This window comes from Phoxinus phoxinus, assembly GCF_949152265.1.
Source record: "Phoxinus phoxinus genome assembly, chromosome: 14".
Taxonomy (NCBI): Eukaryota; Metazoa; Chordata; class Actinopteri; order Cypriniformes; family Leuciscidae; genus Phoxinus; species Phoxinus phoxinus.
In genome coordinates this window covers 6,919,700-6,941,233 of record NC_136889.1, presented here as the reverse complement: position 1 = coordinate 6,941,233, position 21,534 = coordinate 6,919,700, and the positions used below count along the sequence as shown (strand labels likewise).

Sequence of the window (21,534 nt, the reverse complement as noted above, 5' to 3'; positions counted from 1 at the left end):
CAATGAGCACAAATAAAAACCTCACACTTAAAGCTTTATATGATGTTGTCTTGTCTAAATTGTATCATGACACATAAACGTCATGGACAGCATACATTTCCAAGCCACTCTACCTTGTTTTCCCTGAATGGTCAAACGTGTGCAGTATTTGCACACAGCAGCTGACAGTCATACAAAGCTGCCACAGCACGAGAAAGAAATACAAAAACTACAATGTTTTTTCCATCTCAATATATTTTATTGTAGTAAAACAAAACATCTACCAGTTAAAAAAAAAAAAAGCACAAAAATAAAAACGAACATCAATCTGTAATCCACTGAATGGTTACATTAATGTAAAAGCCCATCTAGCTGTAAACCAATCTTTTATATATAATGAAGCTAAACAAGACCGCAGTGATGCCCAATCCTGTTCCTGGAGATCCACCCACATGCAGAGCTCAAATCCAACCCCTGTCTGTATTATCAAGTGCTCCTGAAGATCTTATGTAGCTGGTTCAGTTGCGTCTGATCAGGGCTGGAGCTGAACTTTGCAGGAAGGAAGATCTCCAGGAACAAGACTGGGCATCCCGGATATTGAGGGTGTGTACAGGTGACGTCATTGCATGAGATTTAGCGAGTCTGCGTTACTCTACAACAGTCTCCTCTGTGGTCAGCTTCAGCAATGCTTCTAGTCGCGTGGTTTGGTAGCAAAGGTGAGGTATCCAGTGTGTCCTGCCATTTCTCTTGGTGGTGTGGCAGTCCTGCAGATTACAGAGGTGTTCCCAGTGTTTGGGACTTCCTCTTGATTAAGATCTGAAGGTGTGCTGTTAGTACCGCACTCCTCTGGTCCAAAGTCTGGTAAGGGCAGAGTGACAGAACGAACGTCATGCACGCGCAGCAGAACCTCCAGTGTGCAGATCTCCTCAAAGCCATGGTTCAATAAAGCCTCACAAGTCTTCTGGACCTGCTCTATACACGGTGAGAAGGAGCAGAGACGACCTCCTGAAGACAAGAAAAAAGAAAAGCAGTGAGCTTTATTTCTAGTATTATTAGCATATTAGCAAATTATCATACTAAAGCCTAAAGTGCACTATTAAAAATAAAGGTTATTTATAGCCATCTATGGTTCCATTTAGAAACTTTAACATCCATGGAACCTTTTCAATGCACAAGTGTCCTTTAGATTCTAAAATGTTCTTTTTCGGGACACACCAAGCCGAAGTCGAAGAAACTAGCAGCGACGAAATATTTTTATGCTTACTATGTTGTCGCCTCTCGTCGGCTGCGTCTCGACCTAAAAAGCTGCCCTTGAACACACCAAAAGGACTAAATGCGACCGTCAACTAGCATGTACATTCTGCGCCTGCGTGTATGTAATATCCGTACTGTATATATCAGCAGGTATCTATAGTCCATTTTCATCATTCAAAAAGGGAAACTGAAACTAGGACTGCAGACTGTAAAACCAAGCAGCACTTGCTTATGATTTTAAATATAAATCATGTAGATCACTTTCTTCATTCCAGTCGGCTCATGTAATAATGAAAATATTTGTGCATTCGAATGCTCAGGTCAGCCTTCTGTCAGTGCCGTCTTGACTTCTTTGCTCACCTTCATCACTTTCACTTTTATTCTCGTGCACCGACTCGTTCGCTAAGCTAAACAGCCAATCAGAGTTCTCTCTCTCTCACACAGATGGCCCGACGCAGATTCAACACGCTGATTCGGCCCAAAAAAACCCGGACGGCATCCTAAGTCGACCGACGCTCAAAAATAAATGTTATAAAGGCAGTGGATTGCAATCAACAGATTGAAGCTCGTACACTAACTCCAAGCGGCTCCAGGGGGGTTAATAAAGGCCTTCTGAAGCAAAACGATGAGTTTGTGTAAGAAAAATATTAGTATTTAAAACTTTATTAAGTAAAATAACTAGCTTCCGGCCAAATGAACATACGGATTCCACTTAAGTGTAAAGCGCAACTTATGTGAGTAATGTGGCGTACTGCTGATATTTACACTATGCCATACACTACTAAGCTACTTCTGACGTCATAAATTTCGTAAGTTGCGCATTAGGGCCTGGGGCAAGTAGACTGCTTATGACCGTTTAGCCGGAAGCTAGAAATGTATTTTGTAACGTGTTAAATATTAATATTTTTCTTATATCACAAACTCATCGTTTTGCTTCAGAAGGCCTTTATTAACCCACAGGAGCCGTTTGGTGTTCGTTTACGTTGGATGGATGCACGTTTTTGAGCTTCCATCTGTTGGTTGCAATCTACTGCCATTATAAAACTTGGAAGAGTCAGGATATTTTTTTATATAACTCCCGATTGTATTCGTCTGAAAGAAGAAAGCCATGTACACTTAGGATGGCTTAAGGACGAGTAAATCATGGGCTAATTTTCATTTGAAAGTGAACTAATCCTTTAAGAGTGTATACTTAATTTTTGACACAAACACTAGCATATGCGTACAGTCAAACGGATTTCCTTTTCAAAGTATACTTCATTTGATATCGCAAACACAGCCACTCACACTAGATAGTTTCATCTTTGTCCAGTGTGTCTGCGTTTTTTTGCATTCCGTATAAACTAGAGTGGCATGTTCCTCTTAACCAACTCAAATGTTCGTCAGCACTAGGGTGACCAGACGTCCCGAAACCTAAGCTGTTGTCCCTAATCCCAAATCCGGACCCAAATTGTCCCGAAAATTATACTGAAGCAAAATCTTGGAGTAGTTATTGTCTGATATTTCAGCCAATCTCATCTGGTCACCCTAGTCAGCACACACATTTATTGTGTCATCTGTTCAGTTCCTTTTTTGAGTGTAAAACAGACTGGGCCAGTGTTGCCAATTTGCAGACAAACTAATGCAAAACAATTCCATGCATTTGTCAACTGCAGGTTTTGTGGCAGAGACTGCCACTCCCGAATTGGACTGTTGAGTCACAACTGACTGCACTGGGGTTCCTCATCCGGCGTGATCCATGGTCTCCTGAGACTGGAGAAAGCCTCTCATTCTATGATTTAGAAAATGTGGTATGAATGTAATTTGGATCTCTGTGACTCACCATGTCTGTCTACAAGTTTGCATCTGTTCTTTATCAAACCCCTGAGCAGATACACAAGTCTCCAGCACTTGTGCTACACTGTGCAAACAAGAATAGCTGTTTATTAGTAGTTTAAATGAACCTCTCTGTTTGACAGCAACAAGCGGTTACTATTTGTAAAACCTTATCAAATACCAGATAAGATCACACATGTGGCTGACGTCAAATCAAACCTGAAACTTGAAATAAGCAATGAGGAACAGGGACTCAGTACTTTGCTCAGTTCTTTTAAAAGAAATGGCCATTTGACCTCGAGAATGTTCCTCAGTAGATCCAAAAATGTCATGCATTGTGGATGTAAAGCTGAAGTGTCTGACTAGGGGCATCAAACGGAACTGCAGAACAGATGTCTTTTAAAACAAGTCTACGGGTGTTCTCAGCGATAGTAAACTTTTTAATTAATTCAAGTATATTTAGGTTTATAACGGGTCTGGTTCTCACCTTATTGATGAACCTGAATTGTAGTTTGCAAGTAAAGCTGTAAATTCCTCCATTAAAGTAAGCTGCCACTGTAATAATCTTTTGATACGTGCAGCACAATCAAGTGAAAATAACAGCACAGCATAAATTGGAAGTCTATAGGCAGTCAATTAATGAAAACAAAACAAAACAAAAAGTTGCATCGTAAATGATGCAACTTGATGCAAAATGACACAAGCGTGCTCTGGCCCAGAATATTGTGCAATGTAAGTGCAGGCCAGCGGGGGGGTTGGGAGGGGGGGCAATCACGCCAGGGCATGTTACAAGGCAACCGTGCCTAGTGTGACTGTGAGTGCTGAAAATAATCAGGAAGTGATGTCGTAAAGAATATGGTTCCTCAACAGGCTTACTGGAAGCAACCAATAACTCACTAAGCTGTTAAGGGTTAGAGAGCGGTTGACATGCACATGTTTGCATATTGTTGTCTTACTGTTAAACGGTTTCATAATATCATGATAAATAGAGGAGTAAAATTGAAACAGCAATCTCTTCCACTCCTTTCCCATCTTGCTCCACTAACACGATTGGAGGGAATTTGGGCTTAAGGTGGTATTACTAACATGCACAAAAATAGCCACTGCTGATCAGAGTAAGAAGATAGACAGGGTGCTGTGAGGAGAGAAGTATGAGAAAGAGACCTTAATGGGTATAGTTTACTCTGTCTTTAGACTCAATCCAATCACATTCACCTCATCCAGCATGACCCCATCCTTAACTCTCAACATTCGCTACAAAACTATAATGAATGGAAACCACTGTAGGAAAGCAATGCAGAACTGTCTCACTCTCTTCTCTTGAGCCTGACAATTTTCACAGGGATGCACCAGGGATCCAAAGTCACTTGGTGCCAAAAAAAATACTTTTATAAAACAAATAACTCATTGCTGATTGGTAAATACTGCGTTCTGGCCATCCTAAAATCTGCAATACAGTAAAGGTGATGATATACGGGCAACTTTTTGAGCAATGTTGCTGGCCAACGTTGTTGTCAACGGGCAACCAGGTGTGAGACAGGGCCCAAGACCGATCTAAAGTATCCAGATATGATTCTAAATCACAATAAAGCCTCTTATAAGTAATGTGCTTAACTATCAACTCTAGGTAACCCTTTTTTTTCTTTTTTTTTTACAGTGTCCTTGTTACACATTACATGTACTTACCATAGTAATAACAGTAAAGTATGCATAATTACATGCAACTAACCCTCAACCAAACCCTAATCCTATAGTAAGTGCATATTGTCAATTGATATTAACAAGTAGCCTACTTAAATTACACAATGATATTACCAAGTAGTATAATTAAATTGTAATAAAGTGTAACCCAACTCTGTTGCTACCCTGCTGTCTAATTGTGATTCTACTTGTGGGTAGATCAGATGGCCAGCAAACAATCAGTTCTCGTTATCAACGTGTTGGATGCAGGAGAAATATTTAGGAATAAAGGTCTGAGTGACTTTGACAACGTCCAAATTGTTATGGCAAGGCGACTGGGTCAGAGTATCTCTGAAACAGCAAGGCTTGTGGGTTGCTCCAGGTCAGCAGTGATGAAAATTTACCAACAGTGGTCCGAGGAGGGACAAACCACAAACTGGCAACAGGGTGTTTGCCGCCCAAGGCCCACCGATGCACAAGGCTATTCTGTCAGGTCCAAGCCAACAGAAGTCTACTGTGGCTCAAGCACACACAATTTTAATGATGGTTATGGGAGGAATGTGTCACAACACACAGTGCATCGCACTCTGCTGCGTGGAACATAATGCAGAGTTCAAGGTGTTGATGGATGAACAATATGAACAATGATTTGAAACGTTCAACATAGGCAACTCAAATAGCACTCGTCACACAAAGCACATCTATCTTAAGGCTGGAATACACTACGCAACTTTTAAAACCTGAAGAGTGTCATACATTTGACTTATAAAAGCTTACAGAGAAAATCTGGACATCATACTAAAAAACTGAGGATCACACACTACAAGACATTCAAGTCGTTTTGACAAACTCATGCCGAAACGTAGACGCATGACTAATGAAAACAATAAGTGTTAATCGGCTCAAAACATGTTTGTCGTCCTTAAACGCACTCTCAAAGGAATTTGTAACCATTTTTCGCTTTGGTGGCAAATTTGTACCATGTGCGTACGCCCCAAAGGTTAGGTTTATGGGTGGACCTAATTTTTCCATCATACACTTAATTTCTGTGAAATCTATCAACTCTAAATGCCCTGTATGTTTCTGTATAAGTGTATTTTGTTTGGGACGACTGAAAGTGTGGTAGTATGTGATCCTCAGTTCGTTTGTGCATGTCGTGCACAGTTTTGTGGCCAGTTTTTCTCTGTAACCATTTACAATGTCGTCAAGTATATATGAGAGAGTGAGAGACTTGATTGTGCAATTCCATTGACAAATAAGGCCTCTGCATGAAAACGCACTCATAAACAGAGACATCAGGTCTCCTGGCAACAGGGGTCTGAGTAAGAAATGAGTCACGCCAACAGCTCGGATTCTCTGAGCCCTTAAACTGAATAACAAGACTGACAGGCCAAAAATGAGAAGAAATAAAGAAACAGACAGGATAAAGAATCAGCTCATATCACTACACACTCTGATTGTTGCATAATAGCAATAAAAAGTACATGTTGTGAGAAACATGTTAGTAGTCAAGGACAACTGGCTTGGAGTTAACCAAAGTTTAATAGTCAGAGCCATGCTAAAGTTTTCTGCACTGAACTCCTGATAAGTATTGCACAAGATAGTCAATTTGTCAAAAGAATCAGAAAGAGATCAGCAAATCTATGAGAATTCCAGAGCCTTGCCCATCCTCACTGAAGTCTCACCGCATGCCCCTTTATGGTCATTATTACCCTGCCAGCAAAACCTTCTGCGTGTGTGTATATTATAAATCAGAGTCTGAAAAAAGGGGGTGTAACGTAGAGCGCAGCAGAAATTCCACTATCATGAGACCGAGAGAGAGACTTGATTTCCTCCAGGAGATTCCTGGATAAGATTCCTCTCTAATCTTATACTCCGCCAAGGCAGATCTTTACCCAGATCAGACCCAAAGTATTTGGGTAATTATGAAATTGCAGCAGTGTCTTACTGTATGACGTACTTCAACCAAAATGGTTTTAAATGAATTATTTGAAATTTATCTTGTAAAATGATTGTACGTGTTTTTATTTAATTTATTAAAAATTTGACCTAAATAATTAGGCTAGATTAAAAGAAAACAAAACCAGATATTGTCAACCTCCCATTTAGCCTATTAAAAATTTATTAAATTACAGAACCAACCAACCAAAAAAAAAAAAACATTCAACTACATCTAAGCTTCAACCTTTACAAAGGCAGGAGAATTATGGGTTAAAAGCCAAGGGCTGTATTTTTATGAAAATTACTCTTTCAATATCCTACTGACACAGGGGAATAATTCATACACAAGGACTGCTGACCCCTTACTGGGACACTGACTAGTCTAGGCCTGCCCAGTAGGGCAAAGTGAGATGTAGTTCCCATGGAAACAGCCTCTTGCCAAGTGGTCTGGTCACTTCTGAAGAAACCATTTCTGACATGCCCACTTGATAAAAAAACAAATAGTTGTTCCAACAGAATGATCAGAGAAACCACAGACAAAACAACATTGAAATCTTTTCGAGCTGGGCAAACTCAAGCCAAAGTCTTCATGATTAATTAAAGTTACTGGTGTGACATCATTTTGGCACAACACTAAGATGTAATTATGCAGAACAAGAGGCCTCTGTCTATGATTGACAGAAGCTGCCTCAATAACTGAGATGAAAACCTACACAAATTTAAACAAGAAATTCACAATTCAAGAAGTAGTAATCTCACCCTCAAACCTCCCATTCCATTGAGGTCAATGGCAGATGATGGGAGTTTCTTCAGGCGTATATTACACATCTTTTTTTTTTTTATGTCCCTTGATTTTACTATGGTATTCTTAAAACTACCTTGGTTAACCAGGAAAATACCATGGTATATACTGTATATCAAAACACCATACATATAAAGCACTTTTTGTAAGTGTGTGCATATTGTTAATTTTAAAATTGCACCATTTATATGCCTGTAAAGTTGTGTGTTCATAACTGTAACACTCAGTGACATTTATTTCTTGTGATTTGAAGACTCGCTTTAGTGGCTTCATTCATTAATCATGGCTACAGAGAACCACATGCCATTTAGAATTAATATGGTAATGTCTCTTTAGTTTAATCTGTGTACTCTCACCCTTGCGTTTCATGGCCCTCTTGGCATGTGTGACTGCCTCCCACGGAGAAGGGATGTCTAAGAAGACCGCATCAGCTACACCTGTGATGCCGAAGCCCTCCGCGCACACGTCCTGGTTTCTAACGGTAACCAGGTGAGACACCTTGTGCTCCTTGAACTCCTGGATGGCCTTCTCGGCTCGCTGAGCGTGGAACTCGACTGTGTGCAGGTGACCGGTGGGAGCAATGGTCCGCAAAATAGAGTGAGACAGAGAGCCGCTGCCTGTACCTGGAAAACAAACACAAAACCTGCTGTTAAAACAAGCCCACCACTGGGAATAAGTGGTCTGAGTTTGAGATTATAAAATTAATATCAAATTACATTTTTTCGCAATGCAAATTTCTGTCCCATCACTAAAAGTCTATTTCCACCAGAACTTTCAAGCTTCAAAAAGTTCATAAAGAGGTCATAAAAGTAATCCATATGAATCGAGCCATTTAATCCAAGTGTTTGAAGAAACAGGATTGCTTTATATGATGAACAGATATAATAAGGCTTTTATTCACATATAAACATTGATCAACACACAGAGCATATCAAATATTGTAAGCAGAAGCTCAAAAGCACTTGTTTGGCACACAAGAACAAACCTCATTGGTTCGCTTGAGCACACTTGAGCTTCTGTTTACCATGTTTGATGTGCTCTCGTGCTGTTAAGTTTCCATGGGAATAAAAGCCTAAATGACTTTCACAATGTTTTTCTGAACTCTTTAATGCATCAAAGTTTTGGTTGCATGGACTTTCAATTGAGAGACAGAAATGTCTTCATGCATGTTCCAAAGATGAACAAAATGTATGAGTTCGGATTGACATGAGAGAGTAAATTATGCCAGAATTTTGGGTGAACTATTCTATGTAACTATTCCAATATTTAATTTTCTAGAATAAGACTGGAATAGGCCTATCAGAATATGCATCATAATGTTATGCTCCATATTTGGATCAGAATATGCACCATAATTGCATATTATACAATTGTAATATTCCTACACTGTGTGTCTCTTTCAAAATAAAGTCCTTAATTTGAAAATTGGGTATGTAAATGTAGACAAAACCCTCCACAGATACTAACTAGACTACCTTACCTTTACATGCACCAGGATTCAGATTAAGAGGAGAATCTGCTCAATGTGAATAAGCCAATACTAGGGAGAAATAAGTAATTAATTTACAGACGGACTGACAACTCCATAGTTTCTTGCACAGTCTCATTCTCTACATTTTACAATTCACTGCACTGTTGTGTGCTTTTGTCTATGACATGAATGACAATTAATGAGTTGATTAAGTTCCTGTGCAGAAAATCACGCACCGCAATAAATGGCAAAAGCAAGCATCTCCAGTATTCCACAAAAGAATAACAGGAAAACTACATGCATGCTTTAATTTTGTATTTGGGCCACTAACATGTGGAATATTACAAAAACAAAAAAACATCTTATTAAAGGAATATTGACCTTTATCAGAAAAAAGTGCACATGCATGTAATCATGGTCACAGAGTTAAATACAGTAATAATGTGTGCATGAACATGTACACTGTGATACACGTGCATGTGAGCAAGCTCTGGTGTTAATGGTCCATCTTCCTCTTCAAGAACCCATTAGTATGCTTTTGTTCTCATGGCAACAATAGGGTCAATGTTTGGTCCACAGCGTTGCATTCAGAGAACAGTGAGTGACGTAAGAATGAGAGGCTCAGCAGGGGAGAAAGAACACACTGAATTATTCCTAAAGAGATAGCCAATAGTATCCTTGAATGATGAAAAACAAACTTCATTCTGCACATGTGCCAATTTTGTGGGACCGTCACTCTCACCTGAACACTGCACTGATATCCAAGTGTTAAATGCTTGTCCAGCTCAATGAGTTTGGAGGGCACTGAGGACAGAGCAGAGTGTGTGTTTTATGTGTGCGCGCGCACGCTCAACAGCCTTTAATGGATTCATTCAGAATACAAGAGGACCAACAAGTTGAATGGGCCAAATTGAAAAGAGTCTCGTCTCCATCTCATCTCTGCCGAGCCTACTCTGCCCACTGCAACTAGACAAGTCAATGTTATTTGTATTGCACTTTTCACAATACACCTTGTTTCAAGGTGAACAACAACAAATATCTGCCAGTGAGCACAGAAAAATCTATCTATAAAAGACACGTGCGAGATTGAAGTCGATTAAACAATACTGCTGCTGCTAGTCGACGTGAAAAAGTCGATAAGATACATTTTTTTTTCACATTTAATGTTTTCCTTTTATTTACAAAAGCTACGTTTAAATTACAGTCATATTAATGTTACATTTTAAAATATATTATTTTGAAAAGTGTATATCTGGAGCAGAAAACAAGTTCAGAGAAATGTCCACTTGGAACATCAGCAAGGTGAGGGAGTATTTTGACAGCCAAAACTTTTCTCTATTTTCTTCTACTCATGTTAAACTGGCATATAATTAAGTTTGCTTATATGATTGTTTTACTACCAGTTATGCATGGACAATACGGTCTGAAATTTTATATCGGATTAGGAGAAACGGGAAGAATTAAACTTAATTGAAACTTGAACAGTTGCTATATCAACATCCTAACAAAGAGAACACGCTTACATAAAGTGTTGTCAGAACACATCAAGCTTTTCTTGCGATTTTGGCACCCGTCATGTGTACAGATAGGCTACTTTTCATACACGAGAAGGGCAATACACGCAAGTGGTTACCATTGTAACGAATAACAATACCTTAAGCTTATGTGGACTAATTTTTTTTTGCAACCCTCTATGGACACACTGAAGCTCGAGTCACCATTGGCTAGTCAATTTTTCATTTTACTCACCAGACTTTTTACATGGAATGCAAGAATGCAAATTATACATAAATAGTATAAAATATAAATTTCAAACACTATTAAAGTCAAATAAACAGTCTGTAATAAAATAAGAACAAATAATCAAACTACAACCAATAGCACAAATAAACACAATAGAACAAAGATGCAAATTAAATAAACCGTGCTTTTCAGTTTTTTTCAGGTAAATCTAACAGTAGTTAGATAGAGATTAGACACAGAAATTTAATCAAATGTAAAAACACTGCAGTCTTCACTGTATAAATTAAATAAATGGATCCTTATTAAAGTTACAAAAGCTATTCAGTCAAGAGCATTGAGTGATTTTTTGCAGTGAGTCTTTTGTTGTTTGATTAACATTAAAAACAGACAGCAGTAATATTAGGCTGATGTCACTTTAAGACGATGCACGGATCCATTACACTGATACTGCACACATGCGTTTTCTTTCTCGACTGTTTACGTTCAATTAAGACATAATTGACTACCGGTATGTTTACTAGGATACTCGCCAAGACAGGCATGTTGACAATTTTGTGTGAAGACGTGAAAAAGAGCTCAATTCAGTATTTGCGTGCTTGTCAGACACAGCTTTGGCTAAGGAGTTTTCACGTCTTCTTGCGCTTCAATGTTCAAATTAATTAGGGTTAAAAACAGAGACAGCGTCAATTCTCTTTGCGTGGTATGTGTAAAAGCCTCTCTCTTTCTCTCAGGTGAGTGCGATAGTGCAGAGTGTGAGAGAAAGCGACAGAGGGCGCTCTCAGCCAAGCCGGTATGTAAAGCTCAGTAGGCAATTCAATTAGATATCTGCGCTACACTTATTTTTTTGCCTCGAACTCAATCAGGCGAGAGAAATCGTACAATTTACTAGCCATCTGTTTATAATATTACATTTGATAATACGTAATAGCCCATTGATTGACTGCGCTGGCAGCGCTGCCTATTGATTTGAATAGATATGTATAATGGCTAACGATGTTTAATCGTAAGTTTAATATTCAATGATATAAAATGCAAGCCAAGCACATCGCATGTATCTGACCTATTTTACTGTTCATAGATTAAGTTGGCTTGTCTATTTTCAAATGGATTGCATGTACAGACTGTCTCGATGCACTGATTTTTAATATATCAATGAAACCACGAGCTTGTGGAACCCACAAAAGCGCTGTGTTTGTACTTTGAAATGTGTGTGCTCATTAATTGTGCTATAAATGAAATCATAGCCTTCTGAAATTTAATAATCACATTAAACCTTGTTGCAATTCCTGTTTTTCTGTACCCAAATGTAAGGCATCTTGAAATGATCATTAAGACTGACTTTCATATACTTACTGTGTGAAACATTAAATATAATTTATGGCCTTAAATTGGATCAAACTGAATTTAAAACTTCAGACTTTTTAAGACTTTTTAAGGACCTACAGGGACAATATACTTTCGTTATTGTGTTGAACAGAAATCATTCAATATTTTAAATAAAGCGTCTGAACAAATCTTCATTCAGACTTGCTTTATTCCCATTTTAAGAATGAGCTTTGCAGTACGGTGGATATCAGAAGTACACGGGAGAAAAGTGGGCAGCATTTAATCTGACAGGCTGAGCTGTCTTTGAGCCTCGTAAGAGTAGGGTTACTTTGCATTAGGGTTATATGGAGGCATATGGAGCACTTTCATTGATCAAACCTCCATCAGCAAAATATGAATATGAAGTGTCCTTCTGTGTATATATGACTTGAGCTCATCTGCTTGACACTTAAAAGTCAAATATTACAGCTACAGCAAGGATAAGACTGTATAGAAGATATCTAAAAATACAGATGCCCAAAATCCTTTGATGGTTCTGATTCTTACCTGACTCGCAGACGACAGAGCCCGGTTTGAGGTCCAGCATCAGTGTGATGTTGGCAATGTCTGTCGTGTAGAGGATCTGTGTTCGGTGGGGAAGGTTAACAGTCCACAGCTCTGGTGTGGGGTGCAGCACATAAACCCAACCACCCTTACTGCAAGTCACTTTGGTACCAAAGCGCTGTCCAATCAAGTCGCTGGAGTGGCGGATAACCCCAAAGCGGGTCTGCGTCTGAGCTCCTGACTGAACTTTGATAGGCATCATGGAATCATGACCCAGGAAGATAATGACAACATCCCCTTCTTGGATGAGCTCGGAGTATTCCACAAAACTCATGAGGCACAGCTGGGTTTCAGCTTCAATGAAGTGTGGCCTTGAGGATTAAATTACGCTGGTCTGCCATAAATGAAAACAAAACACCAAATTATTACTGGACAAAACATTTACATTATTATTTATATTCCATCATAGTACTTCATAGACTAAATTGAATATTTAGGATATTCTCATCTTTTTTTTTTTAAATATATGTGTTGATAAAAGCATGAAACAGCAGACTCAGACACTTTATTAATTATAACTGGATTATAAACAGCATGGCAATAAAGAGCTATGCTGTCATTCTTTTAAAATCCTGTCAAACTCATTTCTGTACTTTTAGAGAGACAAATAAAAAATTCCACTGTGTTGACACTTCTAGGAGGATTATTATGTCTATTATGGCTTTTGTTTATTAAAGCAATATTGCCAAAAAAGCAGGTTTTTAATATTAAATAGAAACGTAAAAATAAAGACACTTAAAAGTAAAAAAGTAATAATAAATTAAAATGAAGTTAAAATAAAAACAAATCTAATATTGTACTGAAAGAAAACGGTTTACAAATGTAAACGTTTAATATTTTTCCATTAACATACACATAGCCTATAATCTCAAATAAAAACACGAACGTCAACGAACTTACTCAAAATCCAGTGCGTATTTTTATTTAAATAACGTCAGTTGTAAACCGTTAGTGACCGACAAACCTGCCAACATTACCAGAACCTTCCGTGTAGCTAACCGCAGTCCGGAGACAGTTCAGAATCAGAACAGCAAAACCAAACAAATGGGAAATATGTAAGTTAATCTGTTAATAACGCATTTACTGATATCTGTAAACATTTCTGTTATTGTATTAGATTCAGCAAGGTCACTGTCGTTAATGACGAGAAGTACAGGAGAAACGGATTCGCTAAACAGCGACTTTTTTGTGATTGTGTGAGAGAGCACGGTTTTATTACAAATCATCGATTAACGTTACTTATAAATATTTCTTAAAACATCGTGTTTACAGTTTCCACTTTTTAAAAAGAACATTCATTAGGATCCACCGAGTGTTTTTCAAAGCCTAAAACACAGTAAGCTAACGTTAACTTAATCGTTACACGCATTGCTGGAAATTAAACGTCTGACTGACATGTCTGAACGAACGTAACGTACATCGTTCGACATAAAGATATGTTTAACATAAAGAAAGACTCAAAAACTCACCGTTTCTGTATTTTATATTAGGGATAGAGCAGAAAGAAAGTACAACACGTGTGTTGTGTGTGTGGCTAGTTTACTTGATAAACCGCATGTAGCTGCTACATGCAGACGCGGTCCGACAGAGCGGCTCTTTACCTCATCTGGATGGACTCAAACGCATGTGAACGCGTTGCTCGCCATATATAAATCTACAACTTGTCGCAAAACGTCATCTTCTCACGACACAACCAGTCTCAGGAAAATGATGTGAGAGTATTTTAAAGGAACAGTATATGTTTTGCATAAGTTAAACGTCAAGATTAGGAATTTGCGTGGTGGTTTAGATTCACCTGGACGGTGTTTCCCAGCCCCACAACTCTAGTCAGACTGAAGTAACTTAACGTTATCCCTTCAAACCAGAAATGCACTCCTGTTAAAGGGATAACTTTAGTTCACATGTCATTATTTTCTCACCCTCAAGTTATTCTAAACCTGTATGGATTTCTTTCTTCTGTTGAACACAAAAGAAGAGATTTCGAAGAATGTTAGTAAGCAAACAGTTGCTGGTCCCCATTGTTTGGACCAGTTTGCTTACTAACATTCTTCGAAATCTCTTCTTTTGTGTTTAACAAAAGAAAGGAAATCATACAGGTTTGCAACAACTAGAGCAAATAATGACACAATTCTTTGAAGTCAGATTATACTGTATATTATTTTGCATTATAATTCATATTATTAAAGTCAAATTTAAACAAAAACAATCAATACTGTGGGGTCTCACAAAACAACATAACATTAGGTAACGTTAGGCCCTTAACGTTACTGGCTATTCTGAGTGTCATCCATATGTATAACACTTGCACACATTATACATGAAGTTGTTTTCTTTTTTTCTTTTTCTTTTTTTTATTAATTTACATATTAATCTATTGTAATTCCTAATCTCAATATAAATCGTAATTTATTTTTTACTTTTTGCAAAAACAAACACTTTCCATGTCCTGGGAATCAACCGACTAGGATATAACTTAATCAAATTAACGTTAGATCATTTTCTTACATTTTTGCACATCTTATACATATTTGTTGAGAGCAGTCAAACTACTCCAGTGTCAGATTCTTCCAATGGGATGAATGGACTGCAAATATCAGCCAATGGGAGCGGCTTTCCCGTACTATAAAACAAACGCTCCATCATTATCTGGTGCTGGAGAACACGGACGCCACGCAGAGTTCATACTCCAACCGTAAAAATAGGGATCTTTGTCTCAACTCAGTCTAGCTCTAGCGCTCCACAACCCACGGTAAGAGTGTTCATTCAGAAGTTTTCATCTCTCTTGTTAACGTAGGAGCTTAACGTTAAGCAAGATCGAAATTTAAATTGTAGCTATTTGGAAAAAGTATTGGAACTACGCTATAAACGGCGATTTAAAAGGTGCTGGATAAACCTTTTGATCAGTAAGACTTGCTTTGTAATGCATCGTGGAGGTCTTCTATCGTGCATTTTCCGAACATTTCTAGGCTTCTTGTGAAAGAAAGCGTCCACAATGACAGCTCAACCTTTCTCTTTTTCGTTGAAGTGGTGCCGTCCAGTGGACGCCTAGTTTTAAGTAATCGATGGCATCGCATCGGTCGTTCTTATGCACGAAAGTTTGTGCATTTTAGTTTACGACGCAACGATGACTAGATGTAGACCTGAATCATCTGATCTGACGAGCTTTCGTTAATGTTTTTAAAAGATGCATAATTTAACAAATCAGAAAATAATTATGTAAAATTATTTAAATTGCCATTTTTACAGGTATGGACGTTTTTTATTTATTAATTTTTGTATTCATTAACATTAGTCCAGTCGAACATGGCAAAATTGACTTTCGGTTAATTTATAAGTCAGATTCTGTAACCGTAAATAAATCTATAACCGTCCGAGTGTTTCGTCCTTGATTCACTATAAAGAATCGGATTTGGCATCGTACTTACTGGCCGCGTATGATTCACTGTTTGATTCACTAAAAAAAGAATCGGTTCATAAGAGTCATTCGTCACGCTATGGATTCAGTTGAGACACTGAGGATTGCAATTTGCAACATTTTACAATATTTTTAAACTTGTTACAATTTTTTTGTAAATATATGTACAAATTCATTATTTTAGTACACCGTCTCTTTAGTATAAAACTTCTTGGCTTTAGTTCACATTGTGTAACCAGTTATTTTCCACCCCAATCCCACACTACGTCTCTTTAGTATAAAACTTCTTGGCTTTAGTTCACATTGTGTAACCAGTTATTTTCCACCCCAATCCCACACTCAGCGAACAGCAGCCATGCCTTTCGGGAACAGTCACAACCAGTTGAAGATGAAGAACACCTGTGAGCAGGAATACCCTGACCTCAGCAAGCACAACAACCATATGGCCAAGGTCATCACTCCGGTGCTGTATGAGAAGTTGCGCTCCAAACAGACACCCAGCGGGTTTACACTGGATGATGTAATCCAGACTGGGATAGATAACCCAGGTAAAGGCCTGAAGCAACTCAAAGTCCTCTAAAGACCGGCTCTCGTGCACTTTTAGAACAAATAGGTGTATTGCGAGCGTTACAGTACAATCAGAAAGTAGCGTTAATATAGTTGTGTGCTAGACAGTGACCTTGCTGACTTGTGTTTTAGTGCAGAGGGCATTGAATAAAAACATTTCCTGTATAGATAAGACCAGCCTGCCTGGCATGGATAATAAAATACAATTGGCCTTAAATGGGTCACGAACACTGTTTTCCGAAAGGAAAGAATGCTCAGAGTATTTGTTGAGACAAATGGTGCTGCTAACCTATTCAGAACCCAACAGGTGACTTCATCCTTTGGCAGCAAAGTGTAGTTTTTTTTTCTTTTCTTTTTTCACCCCATGTGTTGTTGTATTTATTTAGCAATACTAAGCTAGCCAGGCTGACCATCAAGCAACGGCCAGTTGAGGATGAGTTTCCAGACCTCACAGAGCACTGCAACCATATGGCCAAAGTCCTCACTCTGGACATGTATAGACGCCTCCGTCAGCACTGCACACCCAATGGCTTCACCATAGATCACGTCATTCAGACTGGAGTAGATAATCCTGGTAAAAGAATATGCATAGTCTGTCAGGGTCAGGGTCAGGGTTTAGATAGTCCTAAGAGAAAGCACTTGATGTTAAGCATGGATGTTTTTAGTTAGAAATGCCAGCCTCTGAGGTGTATGGCTTCTAAATTGTGTACATGGACCTTTTTCCCCATCTCAGGCCACCCCTTCATTATGACTGTGGGTTGTGTGGCTGGGGATGAGGAGACCTATGAGGTGTTCAAGGACCTGCTGGACCCTATTATTCAGGACAGACATGGAGGATACAAGCCTACAGACAAACACAAGACTGACCTCAACCCCAGTAACCTCAAGGTATGCAGATGAAGTGATAGATCACTCAGAAATTATTCCGTCATTTACTCACCCTCATGTTATTTCAAACACGCACAACAAAAGATGTTTTAAGAATGTTTTTGTCTAAAACAACATTAGACCCCACTCACTTTCATTGTACAGACAAAACCGCGGAGACATTTTCAAAATACAACCTTGTATACAACCAAAATACAGTGATCTTGCTTATTCAAAAAACAAAAACTTTGTGTTCCTGCAGGGTGGTGATGACCTGGACTCCAATTACGTGCTGAGCTCTCGCGTCAGAACAGGCAGGAGCATCCGCGGATTCTGTCTGCCGCCCCACTGCAGTCGTGGAGAGCGAAGAGCCGTTGAGAAGCTCTCTGTGGAAGGTACATCACTACAGCACCACATCGGTTTATTTGAAACATGACATAAAAGATCTTTTGCATCCCAATTTGCAGACTATCCATCCTAAAATAGTATTTGAAATTATAATTAGTGTCCCAAACTGTAGTATGTTGAAATGGGTATCCCAAAGGTACTTGGATGGTCTACTATTTGTAGAAATTGCAAGTCCATGCGCACTTTAACAGCTAATATTGCCTACAATCCGTTGTGCTTTGGAGGAGGATTCGGTTTGGTTCAACTACATACCAGGGTTATTTTAGTTAACTAAAACGAAAACCATTAAAATAAACTCAAACTATGACGCACAACAAAATGACTAAAACTTTATGATAAAAATTAAAATGTAAAAATGAAAACCATAATAGTATCCCACCGATACCAAAATATCACTGCAGCATAAAACTAAAGTATTAAAGATTTGCCAATTGCATCATTATGCAAAAAGATGAGAGCTTTCCGCATGAAAGACCCATAACTGGCAGATCAATATAATGCCTCTCCGATCTGAGTAGCATAAATCAAATGAATTGAAATGTAGAGTGTGCATTTGAGAATGACAGGCGAGTTTACTGTGACAGCATGCATGTAACTGTGCCACAACCTGGTCTGATAAAGATGCAGTTATGATGTGGTAGTATGTCCCAAAACTTCTGTTTTCTCCTGCTACACACTCAAAGTATTTGCTTTTTCTTCAAAGTACATTGTTTTAGGGCATAGCATAGCGAATTGGCATTCAGCACTTATGTTCCTGAAACTTGGTCATATGACTCCCTCTAGTGGTGATGAGTATCATCACGTGTGATGGGACCAACATAAATACTCCTTACATAGACATTTTAATCTGTAGTCTAGGATGTTTCTTTAAGAAATTATAAAAAAAAAGATAAAGGAATTAGTAACCGATTTGTTGATCTGTTATTTTAGCTCTGGGTGTCCTGTCGGGGGATCTCAAAGGGAAATACTACGCTCTGAAGAACATGACAGATGCCGAGCAGCAGCAGCTCATCGATGATCATTTCCTGTTCGATAAGCCTGTGTCTCCCCTGCTGCTGGCCTCAGGGATGGCTCGTGATTGGCCCGACGCCAGGGGCATCTGGTCAGTGTTCTAGATTGTCCTTAATGCACTGATTGTGCTACTTTTGTTGAGAAGAACCTACTTCCTGTCAGTTTGTTCCAGATCCTACAAATACATGCAGCAACAGCAATTTGATCTGCATATTTTTAACAGTCTTACACTAAAACCGTCCAGTATCAAATGTGCTGAGAAAATGGTTGGTTTTTAGTACTGGCTCAACATTAGGCTAATTGAAATGATGTTTGATTCCTAGAATGAGGGTCAGATGCACTTATTTCAGTTTTATAAAAATATGCTTTTTTTATCAGATACAATTTGTATCCAGTTTTTATATTTATTTGTTCATTTATATTTATAGAAATTTGTGTTTATATATCAGACACCATACTCTGGCAATCGTTCTTTACTGGGAAAGCATTTCATTCTGGCTTAACCATTGCATTTCTGTGTTGGACTTAGAGGACCCTCACTCATTTTCTCCTTGCTTCCAGGCACAATGATACCAAGACATTCCTTGTGTGGGTGAATGAGGAGGACCACCTACGTGTCATCTCCATGCAGAAAGGTGGCAACATGAAAGAGGTCTTCACCCGTTTCTGCACAGGTCTCACTAAGGTATTACGTCCCTGTGATCCTAAAGGCCCGTTCACACCAAGAATTATCATCACTATATCAGAGCCCACACCAACGCACAATAACTTCTATTATAAGTGTGGTGCATGAGCTCATTAAAGTTAGGTGGATTCTGATTGGCTGTCAATGGTTTTTATCATACATCAGCTGGAAAAACTTGTTCTGAAACTTTTCCTGTTGCTAGTTGAACAAACTTGGAGTTTCAAAAGGTTTAGAGTTGACAAAACCACTTAGGGTTTGATGACTGATGATTTGTTAACTCTCTGACTAATTCACTCTGGAGCACGTCCACATGAAAGTGTTTTTTAAAATTTTAGTTTGCAATCTCTTAAGGCCCATTCACACTATGAATGAAAACGATAACTATATTCGCGTCCACATCAGCGGACCGCAACATACTGTTTAGTTTTAAGCACGTGCTGCAGTTTAGTCATATGCCGCTTTAAATTCTTGAGCTCTTTAAAGTAGGGTGAATTCTGATTGGCTGTCAATGTTGTTATCGTCCATCACTTGACAAATTTGTTCTGAAAGTGATTCCAACGATATCTTTACTCTGTGCTGTTATAGTTGTGATGTGGACTATTCTTTTACATTTAGAACTATCTTTATCAGTATAGTTATTGGTCTTAGTGTGAACGGACTTTACTCAGAATAAAACCTGCTCTGGAGCGGATTAACCACGCAGCGCAAGTTACCAATCCCTTATCTTCAACTCCAAAAACCATAGTTTTGTTCATAATATATTTCCTCTAAAACCAGCTTTGTGAAATGGGCCACATCATATCATTGCTCGTTATTGTTATGGTATGGACTTCCCTATTCTCACAGAATTAGTATGATTATTAAAACTTTATAGTTATCCTTTTTGTTTGTTTTTTGCTTTTCGCGTTGCAAGTTTTTTTTTTTTTTTTTTTGCCAAATTATTTTGAAACCGCTTTAAGAACCCTTGTGAAGACTATCTTGTCAAAGTTTAAATAACTTGCTAAGGATTTATCATCTTAAGTTGAAACTTCTTCCTCAAATGTGCTTTATCTTGTAAATGACATTATTTCTGGTGTATGCAAGACACTTTAGATAAATAATGGTTTGAACAGAGCTGCAAAAAACTCAAACCGATTGTTCTTTCAGATTGAGGATTTGTTCAAAAACAAGGGTCACTCATTCATGTGGAATGAGCACCTTGGCTACGTCCTCACCTGCCCATCCAACCTCGGCACAGGCCTGCGTGCAGGAGTGCATGTCAAACTGCCCAATCTCAGCAAGTACCGCCAGTTTGAAGAGATCCTTAAGAGACTGAGGCTGCAGAAACGTGGAACAGGTAAGAACTGCTTTCAGCTGGAGAATATTTAACAGCACATTAGTAATACTACCGTGTATCATGAACAGAAATGCATGTAAACTGATGGCAATGATAAAGTGCTGCCTCTGTTCATTAGGTGGTGTGGACACTGCAGCTGTGGGGGGTATTTTTGACATCTCCAATGCTGACCGCCTGGGCTTCTCTGAAGTGGAGCTGGTGCAGATGGTGGTGGATGGAGTCAGGCTGATGATCGAGATGGAGAAACGGCTGGAGAAAAGCCAGTCTATTGACGACCTCATGCCTGCCCAAAAGTAGACTGCATTTCAACCTCGCTTCACACATTCTTCTCCCTCCACCTCCCCTCACCTTTGTTAATTGATTGATTTGAATGTTTGTTGACTTGTTCTTGGAAGACATGTTTTATTTAAGGGTCCTTTGCATCGTCTCTGGTCAGTTCTTGTTACACATATAGATGTCACAGGGCAAAACATGGATGAGAATATCTGAAAATAAAATGTGGCCCGTGATGACTTGCTTATTGTCTTTATTCCCTGTTCTATCCTCTTTACATTTCCAGGGTTCCTGCATTAATTTTACTTTTACCTGTTAAGTTTTACAGTTATTCGTGATTAAGAATGAAAGGAATTTT

The 21,534-nt window shown here is 38.6% G+C and overlaps 2 protein-coding genes across 5 annotated transcripts; one reads left to right on the top strand and one right to left on the bottom strand.

The window, feature by feature from the left end:
• Positions 1 to 222: 222 nt before the first annotated feature.
• trmt61a (tRNA methyltransferase 61A) lies at positions 223 to 14,469 on the bottom strand. 2 transcript variants are annotated; one of them, XR_013800226.1, is made up of 5 exons: positions 14,084 to 14,236; positions 12,558 to 12,948; positions 7,828 to 8,094; positions 567 to 984; positions 223 to 415 (listed from the first exon to the last, which is right to left on the bottom strand). XR_013800226.1 is itself a non-coding variant. In XM_079635397.1 (4 exons), exons 2-4 carry the CDS (start codon positions 12,886 to 12,888, stop codon positions 671 to 673), a joined length of 912 nt encoding a protein of 303 aa, XP_079491523.1. In that variant the 5' UTR covers positions 12,889 to 12,948; positions 14,084 to 14,469; the 3' UTR covers positions 223 to 670. The 2 variants fall into 2 exon arrangements, 1 of the variants encoding a protein (XP_079491523.1); XM_079635397.1 differs by having other exon boundaries at positions 223 to 984; positions 14,084 to 14,469.
• Positions 13,574 to 21,412, top strand: ckba (creatine kinase, brain a). Of its 3 annotated transcripts, none has more exons than XM_079635394.1 (8): positions 13,574 to 13,669; positions 16,983 to 17,170; positions 17,330 to 17,484; positions 17,726 to 17,858; positions 18,802 to 18,973; positions 19,444 to 19,567; positions 20,714 to 20,903; positions 21,022 to 21,412. In XM_079635394.1, the coding sequence occupies exons 1-8, from the start codon at positions 13,659 to 13,661 to the stop codon at positions 21,198 to 21,200; spliced, it is 1,152 nt and encodes a 383-aa protein (XP_079491520.1). In that variant the 5' UTR covers positions 13,574 to 13,658; the 3' UTR covers positions 21,201 to 21,412. The 3 variants fall into 3 exon arrangements, with proteins under 3 accessions (XP_079491520.1, XP_079491521.1, XP_079491522.1); XM_079635395.1 differs by lacking the exons at positions 13,574 to 13,669; positions 16,983 to 17,170 and adding exons at positions 15,139 to 15,363; positions 16,373 to 16,577; XM_079635396.1 differs by lacking the exon at positions 13,574 to 13,669 and adding an exon at positions 15,266 to 15,363 and having other exon boundaries at positions 16,373 to 17,170.
• Positions 21,413 to 21,534: the final 122 nt, after the last annotated feature.

What these genes read in the sequence shown, in the direction of transcription:
- trmt61a (XM_079635397.1), bottom strand. Translation starts at nt 12,888, where the DNA reads ATGAGTTTTGTGGAATACTCCGAGCTCATCCAAGAAGGGGATGTTGTC. An exon ending in CTCTGTCGTCTGCGAGTCAG is followed by an intron (nt 8,095 to 12,557) that starts GTAAGAATCAGA and finishes TTTGTTTTCCAG; the next exon opens with GTACAGGCAGCGGCTCTCTG. An exon ending in GAGGGCCATGAAACGCAAGG is followed by an intron (nt 985 to 7,827) that starts GTGAGAGTACAC and finishes TCTTGTCTTCAG; the next exon opens with GAGGTCGTCTCTGCTCCTTC.
- ckba (XM_079635394.1), top strand. An exon ending in GACTGGAGTAGATAATCCTG is followed by an intron (nt 17,171 to 17,329) that starts GTAAAAGAATAT and finishes TCCCCATCTCAG; the next exon opens with GCCACCCCTTCATTATGACT. An exon ending in TCAACCCCAGTAACCTCAAG is followed by an intron (nt 17,485 to 17,725) that starts GTATGCAGATGA and finishes GTGTTCCTGCAG; the next exon opens with GGTGGTGATGACCTGGACTC.